Below are 18,628 nucleotides of genomic sequence, written 5' to 3' on the forward strand. Positions count from 1 at the left end.
GTTCCTAAGAGCACAGTGGCCTCCATAATCCTTAAATGGAAGATGTTTGGGGCGACCAGAACCCTTCCTAGAGCTGGCCGTCTGGCCAAACTGAGCTATCGGGGGAGAAGAGCCTTGGTGAGAGAGGTAAAGAAGAACCCAAAGATCACTGTGGCAGAGCTCCAGAGATGCAGTCGGGAGATGGGAGAAAGTTGTAGAAAGTCAACCATCACTGCAGCCCTCCACCAGTCGGGGCTTTATGGCAGAGTGGCCAGACGGAAGCCTCTCCTCAGTGTAAGACACATGACAGCCTGCATAGAGTTTGCTAAAAAACACCTGAAGGACTCCAAGATGGTGAGAAATAAGATTCTCTGGTCTGATGAGACCAAGATAGAACTTTTTGGCCTTAATTCTAAGCGGTATGTGTGGAGAAAACCAGGCACTGCTCATCACCTGTCCAATACAATCCCAACAGTGAAGCATGGTGGTGGCAGCATCATGCTGTGGGGGTGTTTTTCAGCTGCAGGGACAGGACGATTGGTTGCAATTGAGGGAAAGATGAATGCAGCCAAGTACAGGGATATCCTGGACGAAAACCTTCTCCAGAGTGCTTAGGACCTCAGACTGGGCTGAAGGTTTACCTTTCAACAAGACAATGACCCTAAGCACACAGCTAAAATAACGAAGGAGTGGCTTCACAACAACTCCGTGACTGTTCTTGAATGGCCCAGCCAGAGCCCTGACTTAAACCCAATTGAGCATCTCTGGAGAGACCTAAAAATGGCTGTCCACCAACGTTTACCATCCAACCTGACAGAACTGGAGAGGATCTGCAAGGGGGAATGGCAGAGGATCCCCAAATCCAGGTGTGAAAAACTTGTTGCATCTTTCCCAAAAAGACTTATGGCTGTGTAAGATCTAAAGGGTGCTTCTACTAAATACTGAGCAAAGGGTGCTGTGTGTACATTAATGAGGAAAAAAATGAACTTAAATGATTTTAGCAAATGGCTGCAATATAACGAAGAGTGAAAAATTTAAGGGGGTCTGAATACTTTCCGTCCCCACTGTGTATATACATATATATATACACATACACACACACACAGTGGGGACGGAAAGTATTCAGACCCCCTTAAATATTTCACTCTTTGTTATTTATTTGTTGAAAGAAAACACAGTTTTATGCAAATAATATTTTTGTTTATTAAGATGGATAATTAAAACAAATATTATGAGACTTGATATTTCAATATAATAAATATACATATACATATTTAACAGAGCATTTATTGTGCTAATGTATAAATCTAACTTTTCATTCTAACTTAAAGCAGCTTTTGTTGAGTACAAATATTACATGAGATATCACTACAATGCACATTCGTTGCCAATAAGGCAATCATATGTACATAGTTGTGTATTCACAGTTTGACAGCTGACATTACAGTGCAGCAAAGAGATGATGATAATCTGGCAGACAGGAGACAAACTTCAAGATATTAATTAAATATTACTATAAATATACATCTGCATCAACACAAAACAGCGAAAAATGTTTTACCCAAATCTGATAATTCAGTCATGGGTGAATGCTCTGGTTTATTTTTCTTGTAATTCCTTGTATTTTTCAAGGCTCAGCACCTGAGCTCATTGACCCCCCCCCCCCCCCCCATCTGTTGCAGCCCTTATGAAGTGGTAACAGAACATGTTGGATATTTCATTTACTGCCATGTAACAGGAGGATTACAACTGGCCAGTCATGTTACAGTCTGACTGCAAATCTACTATCTTTTTTTGTTTTTTAACAGAAAAGGCAAATCTACTATCTTTAATGGTACAAAAAAGAGAATATCATACATTCATCTGATTAGGTCTAGTGCAATATTGTAAAACTCACTAAATCATGACTTCATACAATCTTGTCTACATTTTAGATGTGATTTGTGTACATGTATATCTATATTTAGTAGACTATCCAATAAGATTGTAGCATGTGTGACCAGTATGAACTCATTTTGGTGTAGTAGCAAGTATGAGATTACAATTTACCAGAAACAGATATGCTGGCGAGGGCCTGTTACTGCTGGAGTCCCTGAGAAATAAAAGTGTGTAGATATCTCTCAGCCCTCCAATGCCAACAATTATTTTAAACAACTATTTGGTTTGATCCTTTACGTCTTTTCAGAAATGTATTCTCTATGGCACTTATGTCATACAATGCTTAAAACAAATGAAGACAAGTTAAAAAGCTGTGACAATATATTAATATGCAATATGGCTCATTTATCAATATATCCAAATTCAGAAATGCCTTTGTTGCTCTGAGTTTGAAAAAAAAAATCACTAAAAATTACACATGACATCCACCAATGAGTTTTTTTTTTTTAATTAGCAATAAAAGCTCATGTCCCTGGCTACCTAAAAGTGTCTCCTAGTTCTCAGACTAGACTAACTTGATCTTAAAGTGGTTTTAAAGGCTAAAGGGTTTTACCATAAAGCATTCTCTGCATTAAGGTAAAAAAAACCTTCCAAGATTAGTTCCCCCCAGCCCCCCATAAATACTTACCTGAGCCTGCTCTCGGCCCAGTGCTGGGCCTGACAGCAGCATCCCTGCTCTCTCTCAATCTCCTCACTGGCTCAGAGGCAGCAGCGGGAGCCATTGACTCCTACCGCTGTCAATACAATCCAGTGAGGAGTTAGTTGGGGTGGGACTAAGCATGCTATGTGTGTCTATGTGTGGGAGTGAGCCTGCATGTCTGCCCCCATAATAAATGCTTGTTATGGAAGCTGACACAGAAGAGGTGCAATCGACAGCGCCGGTGGGGATCCCAAAAGTGGAGGTTTAGGGCTGCTCTATACAGAACCATTGCAAAAAGCAGGTAAGAATATGCTTTATATATATATATATATATATATATATATATATATATATATATATATATATATATATATATTTATTTATTTATTTTTTTTATATTTTTAAAAAATTATTTTAAAAATAATTGGTTTTTTTAACCCCTTTGCGTTGGCACTCTCAGCCCTTTAAGAGGTTTCAGATGTCTGGAGGTGGGGTTTATGATCATGTGACTGCCATGATTGTCGAAAAGTTCCCGAACGCAAGTAATCAGGAGCTTTCTGTTTGCCACTGGTAACTGTGCCGAGAGCGTGCAGGGCACAGCTGTGTCTGCTAAATGGTATGCCAATATGCGGCCACTCAGGGCCAAGGCCCAGCTGCCGAGGGGCCAAACATTTGCGCACTGTCAGTGCCTAGGGGTTAAAGTTTAACTGTATGACAGTCTAAATAAGTACCAAATCCAGTTACTGTGCAATGCACAAGCCTCATAAACTAAACAAAAACCTCCCCTGACTGAACCAAATCTTCCTTTATTTGTGTCTCACACATTCTACCTCCCAGACACTGCAGTTTACAGTGTGAGGGCTTCAGCAAAAGAAGCAGTACTGTCATCACAAAGTATTAGGCAGGATTAGGTGTGACCAGACACTCATTGACAAGCTACAGGCTTGTAAAAAAGGAAGGGTAGCCACATTCTCTGACACAAATTTTCATCTCGCTGTAGTTAAGGGCAGGCAGAGCTTTCATGAGAGTGGCAACTCTGCTCTGAATTTAACAGCAGTGCAGCATTGTTGCCACCACACCACAGGCGGACTTCACTGGCAGGATCAACAGGTATTTGCAGAATTTTACGGGGGGATGAATTGAAAACTGCATATGCACTTATAATAAGGTGCTACAACACATATTTTTAATTTAATGCCACAGTTCTACTTTAAATTATCCAATTCTAGTATTTGCAACCAATCAGCTGTCAGCTGTAACTGAACTAAAACGGGTTTCAAATAAAGCAATAAACTTTTTGTTTTCTGTGGAGAAGAGAGACAGCAAATTCTAAGAAAAAATGGGTTAATTATCCACAACAAGAAAGTTTTGGTCAACGAATGCTAGTCAGAGTTGAAAGTGTCAATGGAGAAGGAATGTACAAAAAAATGTAATTTGAAACAAACTAGTAAAGCAGGGACTGCTAAAATTGAATCTGTTTTAATAGCAATGTTTATTTAAATGTCAAACAACTATATAAATAAAAAAAAAAAATCAACAGATATTTTTTTCGTTTGTCAAGTACTGGTATATATCTTGCTTAAATATTTAACAGTAAAACACTTAGGAAGTTGTTGTCGTCTACACACGTGCACTGGCCAGCTTGAGACCTAATTAGGAAATCATATTCAACAAGAGCAGAAATATAATTACCAATTGTTTTCCAGAGATTAAACTTGCTGTTCAGACATTTGGAGACATAGGTGCTGATTTACTAAAGGCAAATCGACTGTGCACTTTGCAGAGTGCAGTTGCCCTCTGCAGGTGCAATTGCTCCAGAGCTTAGTAAATGAGGTAAGGCTTGACTTTGCAAAGAGTACCCAATCCTGTGCAAGGAAAATAAAAAAAACAGCATTTTTGCTTGCACATGATTGGATGATGGAAGTCAGCAGAGCTTCTGCTCATTTACTAAGCTCTGGACAACTGCTCTTGCAGAGGGCAACTGCACTTTGTAAAGTGCACAGTCTTTTTTTCCCTTTAGTAAATCAATCCCATAGTTACATATTGTCTGGAAATATTATGGAATAATTTTTACCCATGAATCTGTACCTTTTAAAAGAAAGGATGTCATCTATCATTTGTTTAAAAGCTACTCGATGGTATTTCCAAACACCTTCAATGTTTACGTTACTAAAGCCAAGGTAAAATTATTGTCACTGGAGTCTGTAAGCATACAACCCTTTCGTAGAGTCACCTCTTTTAGTCCCGGTTCACACTGGTGTGATGTGGGAAACCCTGCGATTCATTGCCGGTTCCTGCATTGCATCTGAATCGCACACTGGTTCACGCTGACATCTGTGAACCGCCGGGGGTGTCAATGTAATGTTAATGACAACCCCAGATTGGTTTTGCAGATCGCAGTGCGAACTGTGATATGGTGCAAGAATCAGATCGCATAGGTTTTAACACCCATGCGATCCAATTCCAAAGCGAACCAAAAAAGGGTCCTGCACTATTTTGGTGCGAATGCAATGCGATTTTAGCCATACAGATATGTATAGCTGAATTTGCATCGCACAAAAATCGCATGTGATCTGCACACATGCAATGTCTGTGATCGCACAAGTGTGACCCTAGCTTTACACAGAACAATTTCTTGTTTTACAGATCCTGATCTGGCTTAGAATTTTGTGAGAAAGTGTCAATAGGCTTATATGTGATGACTGTATTTCTACTAAAGTGACCAACTGCACAGGGTAAAGCCTTTTATTGACCTCTGCTGCCTACAGGAAAGTAAATCCAGCCATGGCTAAGTGGAGTGATTTAGGTTTCTGTGTCACATTCCAAGATCAGGTCCAACTACTCACATTTTACTGCAGACGATGAAGAAAAAGTGTGGTGACAGATCCAGGGTCAGTCTACTGCTTTCCTAGTGATGAGAGGTGCAAGAAATTGGATCAATAAGTATTCTCATTTTTTGTTATGGTGTGAATGGCTTTCATCTTATTATTATTCAATAGTTAATTTTAAAGTGAGGTTCTACCACTCCTCTAAACAGGTATTTTATTTGTCATATTCCCTGAATAACTAAGAAAACACCAGTAACTTCAGTGAGGCTTGTTTACCAAATCTGAAGAAAGGAAAACCAAGCATATCAAGAAATTAAAAGAATCCCTTAGTGGGTAAGAGTTCAATTTTTGTTCCAGATTTTGTAAATCAGCCTCAATATAGTAAATTAAAGCAGGTATAATTTAAAACACAACATAAAGAGCTCTTAAAGTGAATTTTCAGTGTCAAAAATCTTGCTAAGCTAGGATCTTGATTGGCATTGAGGTACCCTTAGGTGCTAGACTACTTTTCTCATTACTGTAAGTGCACTCAAAGTGACAATGAAACCTCCCGAAATGTTAAGCACAACCCATCCATCATCCCTCAAGGTAGTGCTCGGTAGCTGTGCGACCTTGATAGCAGGTCCAAGCATTGACACTTGGAAGGCAGAGTACTTGTATAACCTCGTGGAGGTTCTGGCAGTGCTGTTATACACTTATAGTAAAGTCCAATGTAGGAAGTAGTAGCTTAGGGTCTTAGCTAAATAAACCTGTGTATTTAATGCACCATCCAACCTATGCTTTCTCCTCTTATACACTATGAAAATGAAAGGCTGCCCGGTCTAAACAAGGTAAGCAAGCTTTATATAAGTTAGACAGAAAAAGTTTTGTGCATTAAAGGTGTCTGCCAGAAGAACTGGCTGCATTTTTCATAAAACACAGCCAGACAAGACACCAGGAAAATTTGTTGCTACATATTTATTTTTGCAATGGGAAACAACCTTTTCTTCAGACATTTGATTCCATTTATATTAGAAATGATAATCTGTACATGATGTTATTTTTTACAGCTTGCTAGAAAAAAAGCGCAAATAAAAATGTACATCAATGACTTATTTCTAATATTAAATAACCTCCTAAAACCTAAAACACATAATGTAAAATTTGCTTGATTAAAATCAGTGCCAGTAACAAAATATATTATATGAAATCATAGATGAAAGTCATCAGATAACATATGCTGAAAAGTTCAAATGAAAAAGGATCAATATAGAATGGTCCCTGAATGCATGTAAAAGAAAAAGTACATGCAGCAGAACTCTCAGCTGTAGCCCTTGTGTGTGGTGCTGATTTAAACAATGATCCATTCCATATTCCACACAGTAGGTGGAGTGATAATACTAAACCAGACTGATTTACAATCATAGATATTTTTTGCTTCTTTAATAAAACAAGCAACAAGGTGAACATATGTCATTCCAAAGTTGACCGGCATCAGCACCATGTTAGTTATAACAACAATCTTAGGTAGCTGGATATGTGCTGTTCATACGTCCTTATCAGTGGCATTGCTGTCACTTCTTCTTGGTCAAGGTCATAACACAGTAAGAGGACGAAGTTGTTCTAATTGGGTTTCCAAGGCAATTCTTTCCTGATGGACTTCCTGAAAATTAAAAAAATATATATACTGAACTGCAGGTAGATGTACTAAATTAATCTTACAGAATATGGGCGAATATGAAATAGCAGTCAAAACTGGGCAAGCATAACTGGCAAAGAGGATGTTTTTTTCAAGATGTCTTCACACATTAGAGCATTTTTAAGGTGAACCTGTGGTCTATGAACAGTAAATTTATATATTCTTAACGAACAGTAAAGTTGATTTAAAATTAGATCTCACTAACCTCTGTAGCTGCAGGCTCCATGTAGCCATTCATCCCCAAATTTTACAGCAGAAGCACTGAAGTCATTTTCTTAGCAGTTCAGTGCCTCATACTTCATTCACCCTGCTTTGTATATACAAATCTGGAGCAGTTGGTTGCTCAGGACTCCAGGGGCAGAAGGTGTAAATACACAGAAAAATTGTTGCATAGACTTTGATGAAGGAAAGGCAGACTGATGTGTGTCTAATTGTGTGGAGAGCAATTTTTCCCAGTAAAGCCAAAAGTGAAAGTCTTATCTAAAGCCCCATACACACGGACCAAATGTCAGGAGATAATGGCTGATTAAAAAAAAAAAAAAAACAGCCGACATTCAGCCCGTCGGCTCTCAGCCATTTGGCCGGCTTCTGTCAGACATGCATGCTGGAAAACCAGCAGCTGACTTTCTCCCGATCAGCGCTCTTAGCCAATGGCAGAGAGCATTGATCAGAGTGTTCTGGAGGTGGGGATGTCCCCCTGTCAGAACACAACACATCAACTGGGGAGATCGATGGACTAACCTTGCATGGATAGTACAGCAGCTCCAACCGGAGCTGTCAGGTTTTTTCGTGCAGAAGAAGTGAAAGTGTAACTCCTGCAATACCAATCAATAGGTAAATATAACCCCCCCCCCCAAAAAAAAAACCCAAATAAATAAATAACCAGCATGAATAAAATATTATTGGTACCAGCTGAGGCTAACACAAATTGTGTTCGCAATAAGAAATATATAGCTAGTGCTGAGCTGCTAGCTATATTTTCAGTGATCACATAAATCATATACTGTTTAATGTAATATACTAATTTGCTAAATTTGTCAATATAATAAATACTAAAAATCAACTGTGTACTAGTGTACAACACCATTAATTGAATAGTTTTAACATAATTATAAATGTGTGTAAACAAACAGTCCCATTTAGCCTTGTGGACTAATCTTAATACATTTCAATCCAGAGTGATATTGACTCCCCACACCAGATGATATGCTTCTATGGTTACACATGGTGCCACCTCAGTGCTCTCTAAACTCTCACCTCCATGATGCTAATCACTTGCATGCATTTAAACCATCAGGTTTGTTCCACTGCTTAGGTAGGACACCTCCAGGCTTCCCATCGACTAGGGTTTCGCTTGGTGGCAGCAGTTATGGTTCCAGGTAGCAAAGGGTGAGGTCCCTTTAAATCTCTTAAATATTCATGCGGCCCAAATACCTCGCCTAAGCAATCGGAGCGTTCAACGCAGGCTGTGTTGACTGGAGAATGGGCCATGGTAGTGTATTTGAGCAATAATCTAGGAGTGGTGCATGACCAAACTTGACTCTGCCTTTAGGGTAAGGCCTCATAAAAGATGTTGTTCCAAATGTTATTATAAAGAAAGAAGACCACAAAAAAATCTAAAGGCTTAAAATAATGCTAGGGTCCCAACTGTCAGAATAAGTACCTTTGCTCTGCTACAGTGGGGACGGAAAGTATTCAGACCCCCTTAAATTTTCCACTCTTTGTTATATTGCAGCCATTTGCTGAAATCATTTAAGTTCATTTTTTTTCCTCATTAATGTACACACAGCACCCCATATTGATAGAAAAACACAGAATTGTTGACATTTTTGCAGATTTATTAAAAAAGAAAAACTTAAATATAACATGGTCCTAAGTATTCAGACCCTTTGCTCAGTATTTAGTAGAAGCACCCTTTTGATCTAATACAGCCATGAGTCTTTTTGGGAAAGATGCAACAAGTTTTTCACACCTGGATTTGGGGATCCTCTGCCATTCCTCCTTGCAGATATTCTCCAGTTCTGTCAGGTTGGATGGTAAACGTTGGTGGACAGCCATTTTTAGGTCTCTCCAGAGATGCTCAATTGGGTTTAAGTCAGGGCTCTGGCTGGGCCATTCAAGAACAGCCACTCCTTCATTATTTTAGCTGTGTGCTTAGGGTCATTGTCTTGTTGGAAGGTAAACCTTCAGCCCAGTCTGAGGTCCTGAGCACTCTGGTGAAGGTTTTCATTCAGATATCCCTGTACTTGGCTGCATTCATCTTTCCCTCGATTGCAGCCAGTCGTCCTGTCCCTGCAGCTGAAAAACACCCCCACAGCATGATGCTGCCACCACCATGCTTCACTGTTGGGACTGTATTGGACAGGTGATGAGCAGTGCCTGGTTTTCTCCACACATACCGCTTAGAATTAAGGACAAAAAGTTCTATCTTGGTGTCATCAGACCAAAGAATCTTATTTCTCACCATCTTGGAGTCCTTCAGGTGTTTTTTAGTAAACTGCATGTGGGCTTTCATGTGTCTTGCACTGAGGAGAGGCTTCCGTCAGGCCACTCTGCCATAAAGCCACGACTGGTGGAGGGCTGCGTGATGGCTGACTTTCTACAAATTTCTCCCATCTCCCGACTGCATCTCTGGAGCTCAGCCACAGTGATCTTTGGGTTCTTCTTTAACCACTCTCACCAAGGCTCTTCTCCCCCGATAGCTCAGTTTGGCCAGACGGCCAGCTCTAGGAAGGGTTCTGGTCGTTCCAAACGTCTTCCATTTAAGGATTATGGAGGCAACTGTGCTCTTAGGAACCTTAAGTGCAGCAGAAATTTTTTGTAACCTTGGCCAGATCTGTGCCTTGCCACAATTCTGTCTCTGAGCTCTTCAGGCAGTTCCTTTGACCTCATGATTCTCATTTGCTCTGACATGCACTGTGAGCTGTAAGGTCTTATATAGACAGGTGTGTGGCTTTCCTAATCAAGTCCAATCAGTATAATCAAACACAGCTGGACTTAAATGAAGGTGTAGAACCATCTCAAGGATGATCAGAAGAAATGGACAGTACCTGAGTTAAATATATGAGTGTCACAGCAAAGGGTCTGAATACTTAGGACCATGTGATATTTCAGTTTTTCTTTTTTAATAAATCTGCAAAAATATCAACAATTCTGTGTTTTTCTGTCAATATGGGGTGCTGTGTGTACATTAATGAGGAAAAAAATGAACTTAAATGATTTTAGCAAATGGCTGCAATATAACAAAGAGTGAAAAATGTAAGGGGGTCTGAAAGATACTTTCCATCCCCACTGTATATTTCTGTTAACCATTGCAAGATTTGGGAAAGCCTTAAAAAAACTTTCTTTAAAAATAAGTGGCCTCTGGGGCTGGACTGTACCATGCCAGAGGCCAGGCATCTCAGATCAGCATCATAAATGCTTAGCAGTAAAATTAAAAACTACACATTAGTGGAAATACAAGCAGTGCATAACCTGTTGGTCAGGTGTGTATGTATGTCTTTTCCAGTTTCTAGGTAAAAGTGAAAATCCTCAAATTAATAATAACTGTGTAACAAAAGTAGCTCAGCCATAGTCTCACAGTGTAAATGAGATCTGGAAAAAATTTTCACCTTCAGTTGTTGCTGAAGTTCACTGTTCAGCCTGGCCAGCACCGCATTGGCTTCCTTGTTTTTACGGATGGCTGTCTGGATGGCTTTCTTCTGTTTGGAAGGCTGCCTGAAAAAGGGGATAAGTGCATCAAGACGTATCCAAAGACAGATTTACTGGTGCCAAAAGACCACACACCCACCAAAACATATGTTAATAATTATCCGACATTGTGGGGGCCACAACACATACTGGGATGTCAAACACTATGCCCATGAATTCAGTGAATAAAAGCAGGGCCCCCACCTCTGCCATGTGCTTGTATTAGATCTTATCAGGATAGCAAACACTGTTCTCTTTTTGGTTAGATCATTACTTAATTAAACATTGCAAACACAGTGCATTATACTTAGTGGCATATAGTCAAAATGAAATCATTTCCTATAAAGCCTAAGCCACAGTCATACATCTTCTTTTCTCTGACAGTAAAGTATTTTTACAGTTCTAACATCGGTCATTATCCTCACCTTTGGTCAGGGCTTGGTTATGATTTGTAATCCCGGGAAGCGCCATGTGTCTCCTTGTTTAATTTAATTGAAGATCTCGTTCATGACTTTGCTGAGTCTGTGGGATTTGTTTGCAGTTCTTTTTAATGGTTTTAATCACTGGGCTATGTCCCAGTCAGCATGCTGGTTAACATAGCCTGCCTATGATGCAACATCTATTCATTGCAGATACGCTTTGCCCACATTCAGCAAAGCATCTCTCACTATAGCTAATGGCTGCAATAGCCTAAGGGATATAAACTATGTCCGTTTTCCAGAATAGGGATAATCAGCAGTAATCAGGCTTTTTGTTCGTTGGATTAAACTAGGTTGCCCTCAGATGAAGATAATGTTCTCTTGCAGTTCAGTCTAACTGAAAGTGCTGGTCAGCACATCTACCACAACTTGCACAGCGCTATGTGACTGCTCGTCTGCAGATGTTAATGGGTTAAAGGAGATGCATTATGAGCTTCAACTTAGAAGTGTTAGGGAGATGTGAAAATCTTTCTAGGCTTCACACTTTAATAAAATTATTGGCTGCTAAATGGAGAGGAAAGGCAGGCCAAGATTTTTTTTTTATGGAAAAATCACATATTTTATATACAGCTCAAGCACTATGAAAGAACATTAAATCATGTGAACAGACAAATGCACTCATGTTAAATTCCTTGTGTATTTTTTGAGTGTCTCTGTCTTTGTCATGTACACACCTAGAAATTTTGGTTAATTAATTTACTAATGGTCTTTTCTCAGGGGAGCCTGAGAATAATAGGTAGTGAGCGATTTCACTGTGCTTGTTCACATAAATTCAACACCTGGACCTGCCCTATTGCACATGCATGGTGAAAGCTGAACTACAGGCAGATATAGAAAAAAAAATGTATTAACATTTTTAAAGCGGAACTATACTCACCTTGGATCTAGCCAAATTTTAGTCCACGTTGGAGAATGTATTTTGGGTTGTTCTTTGGTGGTAGGTTACATTAATAACAATATACAATTATATATTAAAAGAATTATATGTTTTTACTATTTTGGGCCTGTTTTAGTTTGTTAATAAAAAAAAAATTAAAAAAGGAGATAACCTTAACCATTTACCATATATTGAAAGCCCAATTTGTCCTGAAAAAAAAGGACAAATGCACGAGCAGCCACTATAGAGATTAATGTTCTTTCCATTGTCAAGCGATTATGTGCAACTAAAGTCACACTAGTGTGAACCAGGCCTTAACTGCTTCTTCTCTGGCCATAGTACATAAACAGCTGGATGGGAGCAGTGCCAATGCAGCTGGCTGCATTGCATGCTTTTGAGCGCACAGCAGCAGGATCTGTGACCCGCTATGTCCACTGGACACAGACAATCACCAATCACTCAGGAGTAGCAGAATGTGTTTTTTGGTGTGTAATTCTATGTATGCCTATGCTGTGTGCTGGAAATATCTTATTAACTGACAACTTTGTGTAAACAAAAAAAAAAATTTCATTTTCTTTCCTGCATTTTCCAAAGACTTGTGGTAAAAAGTTACATTTTCAAAAGATTCACTATGCTTTTCAGGGAATAACTTGGACTGTTTGCTTTCTAAAAGTGTAATTTTGTGGGTGTTCCTAAAGCCCTAGTGCTCCAGGGCCTTCAAAAATGTGATGTCTAGTCTGAAAATCAGATGTTTCATTTATGTGCCTGGAACGCCTCAAGTTGCACCTTTTGGGCACCTCTAGGCGTCTAGGCTGTGAAAAAGTCTAATGCCCCGTACACACGGTCGGATTTTCCGATGGAAAATGTCCGATCGGAGCGTGTTGTCGGAAATTCCGACCGTGTGTGGGCTCCATCGGACATTTTCCATCGGATTTTCCGACACACAAAGTTGGACAGCAGGAGATAAAATTTTCCGACAACAAAATCCGATCGCGTCAATTCCGACCGTGTGTGGCCTGTTCCGACGCACAAAGTGCCACGCATGCTCAGAAGAAATTCCGAGACGGGACAGCTCATTCTGGTAAACTTAGCGTTCGCAATGGATACAGCACTTTCGTCACGCTGCAATGTTCAAAATGGTTTAATACAGCGCACTCTCTTCTTCTTTATAATGTGACAAGAATTAAGTAGTTTTGCTGCTCATATTCACACACACTTCTCACAAAGTTTTATTTGTGTTTTTTTAGTGGGATTCCCTGAATATATTATTAGTTGTTACATCTGACAGTTTTATATTATTTATTTTTTTTTTTTTTTTGGATTTTCAGCCTTTTTTTTTTTTTAATGTTTGGATTTTTTCCAAGGCTGATTTTTGTTCAATGTTATTTTTATTTTTACTCCAGAATATTTTTGTGTGTGTTTTGTGTGTCAAGTTACCCCAACACCATTGATATCTTTTATTATTTAATCTCCAGGAGATTGTTTGGTGTTGGTGTCCCTTGTTCATTTCACATTGTATATTTGAAATGTACCTGAATCCTCACAAACAAACTGTCCTTTTTGAAGTAAAACACATAGGAGAGTATAATTCAAAACAAAAATCCTTTATTAAGGGATCAGAACCAAACAAAGAGGAAGGCAACACTGGATCAACAGGAGAAATTAGCGAAGCCTGGGAGCCCCACGGCAGACATCAATTCGTGAACCTCAAAATTGGTGGCCTGAGGAGTCCATATGTAAGGGAGGGCAGTCTGGTCCAGAATTCGCAGAGATCCGGATAGCAGCAGATGACATCTGTGTCCCCAGGCTGTGGTACCACAAGAGGCTGCAACTTTTGGCCGACCAGACTGAACCCAGGGCAATCACTGTCTGGTCTTCCTTCCACGCTTCCTTCCGGGCTGTGGCTGTGCAGTTGGAGATGTGGCAGGAGGAGGAGTAGGACCTGGAGGAGGAGGAGGACTGGGAGGACCTGGAGGAAGACTGGGAGGACCTGGAGGAGAGGGAGGAGGGGGAGGAGGACCTGCAGGAGGAGGAGGAGGACCATCCCAAAGGTGTGTCTGAGGAGTCATTTGGCCCCTCATACCTTTCTCAAGAGCCTCCAATATGAGGGCCTCACACATGACTTGTTGTCCCTCCTCCATCCTCTGCATTTTATATGCAATGAAGGCAGCAATGTTCTCCTCCATGGTGTGGGGTGCTCCCAGGACCTCTGTAGCCCTCCAAAAGAATCCTATAGCAGCCTCCTCTAGGGCACTCCTCCTACTGCCACTTTCTCTTTTCAGGGGGGGTGGAGGGACCTGCAGATCAGCCAGCCGGCTCGGCCCGGCCACCTCCTGGCTGAGACTTCCCTGTGTATGAAAAAGGGACATGGTTGTAATGTTTTGCTTCATCAATCCCAATCCTAAATTAGTACTCCCAACTAACATCTAGTTAACATCATTGATTGGACAAGCAGAAATATTTAGAGAAATGCTATACCTGGCTCAATCTGGGCTCCTCCACATGTTGCCTGGAAGGCCCAGGTTGGGCGTCAGAAGCCTCAGCTGGGGGGGAAGGAAGCGTGGAAGGAAGACTGGAGAGGGATGACCTGGGTTCAGTCTGGCCTGCCAGAAAATGCAGCCTGTCGTAGTACAACATCCTGGGGACATAGATGTCATCTGCTTCTCCGGATCTCTGTGAATCCTGGACCTTCTTGCGCTCCCTTAGATATGTGCTCCTCAGGCAACCAATTAATATCTTTAAATAGGTGATGTCTGCCGTGGGGATCACCTGCTTCACAATTTCACACAATTGCTCCAGTGCTGCCTTCCTCTTTGCTTGGTTCTTGAAATGGGGGTGTTTAATCTCCCACAGACAGGGCAGCTCCTTTAGCATCTCTAGGAATACTGACATGAAGTCATTATCTTTGAGTAGCATATCCATGTTCACTGCAAGACACAACACAAGACAAAGCCTAATGTCAGACAAAACTCTCCTAATCTTGTTACAATATAGGCCTCAATCTAGAAGCAGTATAGGCACAAGTTTGTCTCTTACCTCCGTTCTTACGATCGGCGCGTCCAATGCTCCTTCCTCCGCTCACAGATCGTACGTAATACGCACGCGTGTTACGCTTTATACACACTGCGCATGCGTGTAACTCCGCCCGCTCCTGACGTTCTTTCTAGTCTATTCCCCGCCCCTTTTCATTCGGCGCAGTGGGTGAAGAGCACATGGCGGAGTTACAGCAGGTGCATGCTAATTCTAGCAACAAGGAGGAGGAGGAAAGCCCGGATCCGGACACGTCCCGATCCAGAAGGAGACGTTTTAAGGCCACAAATATGTCCTTTGGGGAGATGTTGGAGATGGTCGACATCTTGAAGAAGTCCCGACTATGACGGAAAGTATGGGCCTTACCCCAACCCCAACATCAGAAAGGCAAAGATCATGGCGAAAGTGGTCAAAAGCCTTCACAGGAATTTCGGGGTACGAAGATCGAAAGATCAGCTCAGGAAGCGGTGGTCGGACCTGAAGTTAAGAGAGCCAGAGCAGTACCAAAAGATCTGGAGAGTGCTGCAAAAAAGTAAGTAGTTGTGCTGTGTTCCTATTCTTTCTGTCTTTATTACGTTCGTGCTGCTCCATGTGCTTTTATTAATTGTAACATTTAAAAGGGCAACTTTAATGTTCATGGGCCCATTATTCGTTCGTATCAAACATTTTTCTTTCGGCCTCTAAAACACCATTGTTTAGGCCATATGCATTTTCCCACATTTTTTTTGGGCCTACTTGGATGCCAAATATTTGTTTGTCTAGATGGGTTTGTTACTAGAATGAAATGCCAACTAGATTGTGTGTAAGGAGAGGACACTGAGCAGCTGTTTTCACATCTGGACACTGGAGCACTAGTGTGGGACAAAAGAACACCATTTTTATTAGGGGGCCACACAGGTGCTCCAGTGTATGCTATAGGGGGGTCTCCATCTGTGAAGCTTGTACTAAACAGGTAAAGTATTTCAGCTTGACAAAGGGCAATAAAAAAAAGACATCTTTGAACTCGGCTACAATAGACAATTGTACCCCACTTCCAAGCAATGTTTCCTATTTCTAGTTCGGCCATCAAATATCTGTGTGCTAATTATACCATTTTTGTTTTACATAGGGGAGAAAAGACTCGGAGGACACCCCTCATCCGAGGAGACCAGAGACCCTCCACCTCTGGAAGAAGGTGAAATACCCCAAACCCAAGCTGAGCAGGAGGAAGAAGAAGATGTGGTGGAGATTGGCACCACAACAGGTGAGTGTCTGCGACCACAGGCTCAGGTAAAAGAGATGGATGGTGGCAGATTTTTGAGACCTGTTTTTTTTTTCTTTCTCTCTTTTTAGGTGATCGTGATGTGAGGGATAGAGAACGCTTTACTTCAGAAAGTGCCCAGATCCTGATCGGGGAGATCATGGGGTGTAATGCCGAACTGCAAAACATCCAGCAAAAAATCAATGATGTTATTAAAAAAAATAATAACATCATTGATGTTTTGGGGCGAATTTAAAACCCCACAAAATCACTTTTTGGATTGTGGTCCAATCTTTTAAATTTTTTTGCAATGTTTTGAAAAGCCAAATTTGGAGGATGCACACAGTGTGCCAACATTTGCTATCTGCTATCACGGGAGATCAATGGACGCATTTTGGGGGTGCAACCCCTTCCTCAATTATAAAGTCGCGTTGCGGAAGGGCTTGCTCCCCAAAACACGTCCCTTGATCCCCCTGATGGCAGATAGCACATGTTGACATTCGTAAATTGGTGTGCATCTTCCAAATTTGGCTTTCCAGGGGTGATTTCCCCCCATCTGAACGCTATATCAAACCCAGTTCCTAAATACTGATGTCTGATATAGCCTTCAGGTTTTACCTAATGTGAACTTTGTAAGTTCAAGTTTTTTGGCTTTCTTGTTGGTTTTACACAGGCCTGTTTTATCTGAAATGGACATTTCGAATTTTGCTAATGCTACTGCAAAAATTGTTATACAACAAACATGTTGGTTTGTTTTAAAAACCTTTGGTAAATGCACATGTGATTGTGCAGGTATAAAAAAGTTGCTTACTCAAGAATGTGTGGATTATTGTCTCAACACTACAACACTTTTGGGGTGATGTAATAGCTGTTTTATGCAAAAATGGGGGTTATTTCCTAAGGGCAAATCCTCTTTGCACTACAAGTGCAGTTTCAGTGCAGTTGCAAGTGCACTTGTAGTGAAATGTGTTTTTGCATTTAGGAAATACCAGCCAACAGTGCTTTGTATAAGGTTACACAATCACGACATTTTCTGCACTCCAAACATTTCTGTCAGGGTCAGCTAAAACAAACACAAGCAGTAAATGTCCACAAAGAATTTCTTTTCTTTTTTTTTATTATAAAAAGGCTTCACATATTGTCTGGCATATTGATAGCCCCCCTACCCGCAAAGAACTCCAGGTAGCGTAACCGGACATCATGGGCACTCAGGGAGGGCAAGCCAGGACGGCCGCTTTCAAGCGCCGTCAGTGTGGTTTGATGTAGGATTCCGGCCTCAGGCCCAACTGAGCCAGCATAGTTGGCCGAATGTTTCCGTAAAAATTTATGGAGAACACAGCACGCAAGTATTATATGGTTCAGTTTATACTCCGCCATATGGATAGGTGTCAGAAATAGGCGGAACCGGCTGGCCAGGATTCCAAATGTATTCTCCACCACTCTTCAGGGTCTGGCCAGCCGGTAATTAAAAACCCTCTGTTCCGGGGTGAGGGTCCTCATTGGGAATGGCCGCATCAGGTGGTCCCCCAGCGCAAATGCTTCATCAGCAACGAACACAAATGGGAGTCCTTCCACATTGTCCTCTGGAGCTGGCAAGTCCAAGCTGCCATTCTGGAGACGCCTGTAGAACTCCGTCTGGGCGATGACTCCACCATCGGACATCCGGCCATTCTTCCCCACGTCCACATACAAGAAGTCGTAATTAGCCGACACCACCGCCAACATCACTATACTATTAAACCCCTTGTAATTATAATAGTACGACCCCGAGTTGGGTGGTGGGACGATGTGGACGTGTTTCCCATCAATTGCCCCTCCGCAGTTAGGAAAGTCCCACCGCTCGGCAAAGTGGGAGGCCACAGTCTGCCATTCCTGTGGCGTGGAAGGAAACTGTTGAGGAAAAAACAATAAACATTACTATTTTTACTCTGAAACATGGCAAGCAGATTAGACACAAACATTATGGGGCAACCTCCAGATAGCATTTATTAAGGGGAATTTAACAACACCAAAGTATAAGGTACACCTATCATATTTCCCCCCCTCATGGGCCATTTCTAACATTATAGGGGGTGTGTGGAAATCTTGGACAGGTAACCCTCTTCACTTCATTGAGAGATGAATGCCTAAATAATGGGGATTACTTGGAACAGCCCCTCCTTAATTACACTATTGGCAGACCACTGGACAGGTAAGAAGTGTCTGAATACAAAGATATAAATACACACTGTACACATTTGAGGACATTT

General features: G+C 41.2%; 1 protein-coding gene across 2 annotated transcripts in view; it reads right to left on the reverse strand.

Moving 5' to 3' along the window:
- Window positions 1-1,157: 1,157 nt before the first annotated feature.
- REPS2 (RALBP1 associated Eps domain containing 2) overlaps window positions 1,158-18,628 on the reverse strand; it is a 261,119-nt gene continuing 243,648 nt past the window's right edge. For both annotated transcript variants that reach the window (XM_073615186.1, XM_073615185.1), the window contains exons 19-20: window positions 10,675-10,780; window positions 1,158-7,027 (exon numbers count right to left, since the gene is read on the reverse strand). In XM_073615186.1, the coding sequence (XP_073471287.1) occupies window positions 6,959-7,027; window positions 10,675-10,780 (175 nt within the window). In that variant the 3' untranslated portion in view covers window positions 1,158-6,958. The remainder of the gene's footprint in view (window positions 7,028-10,674; window positions 10,781-18,628) is intronic.

The sequence above is a fragment of the Aquarana catesbeiana genome, linkage group LG02 (assembly GCF_042186555.1).
Source record: "Aquarana catesbeiana isolate 2022-GZ linkage group LG02, ASM4218655v1, whole genome shotgun sequence".
In the NCBI taxonomy this organism is placed as follows: Eukaryota; Metazoa; Chordata; class Amphibia; order Anura; family Ranidae; genus Aquarana; species Aquarana catesbeiana.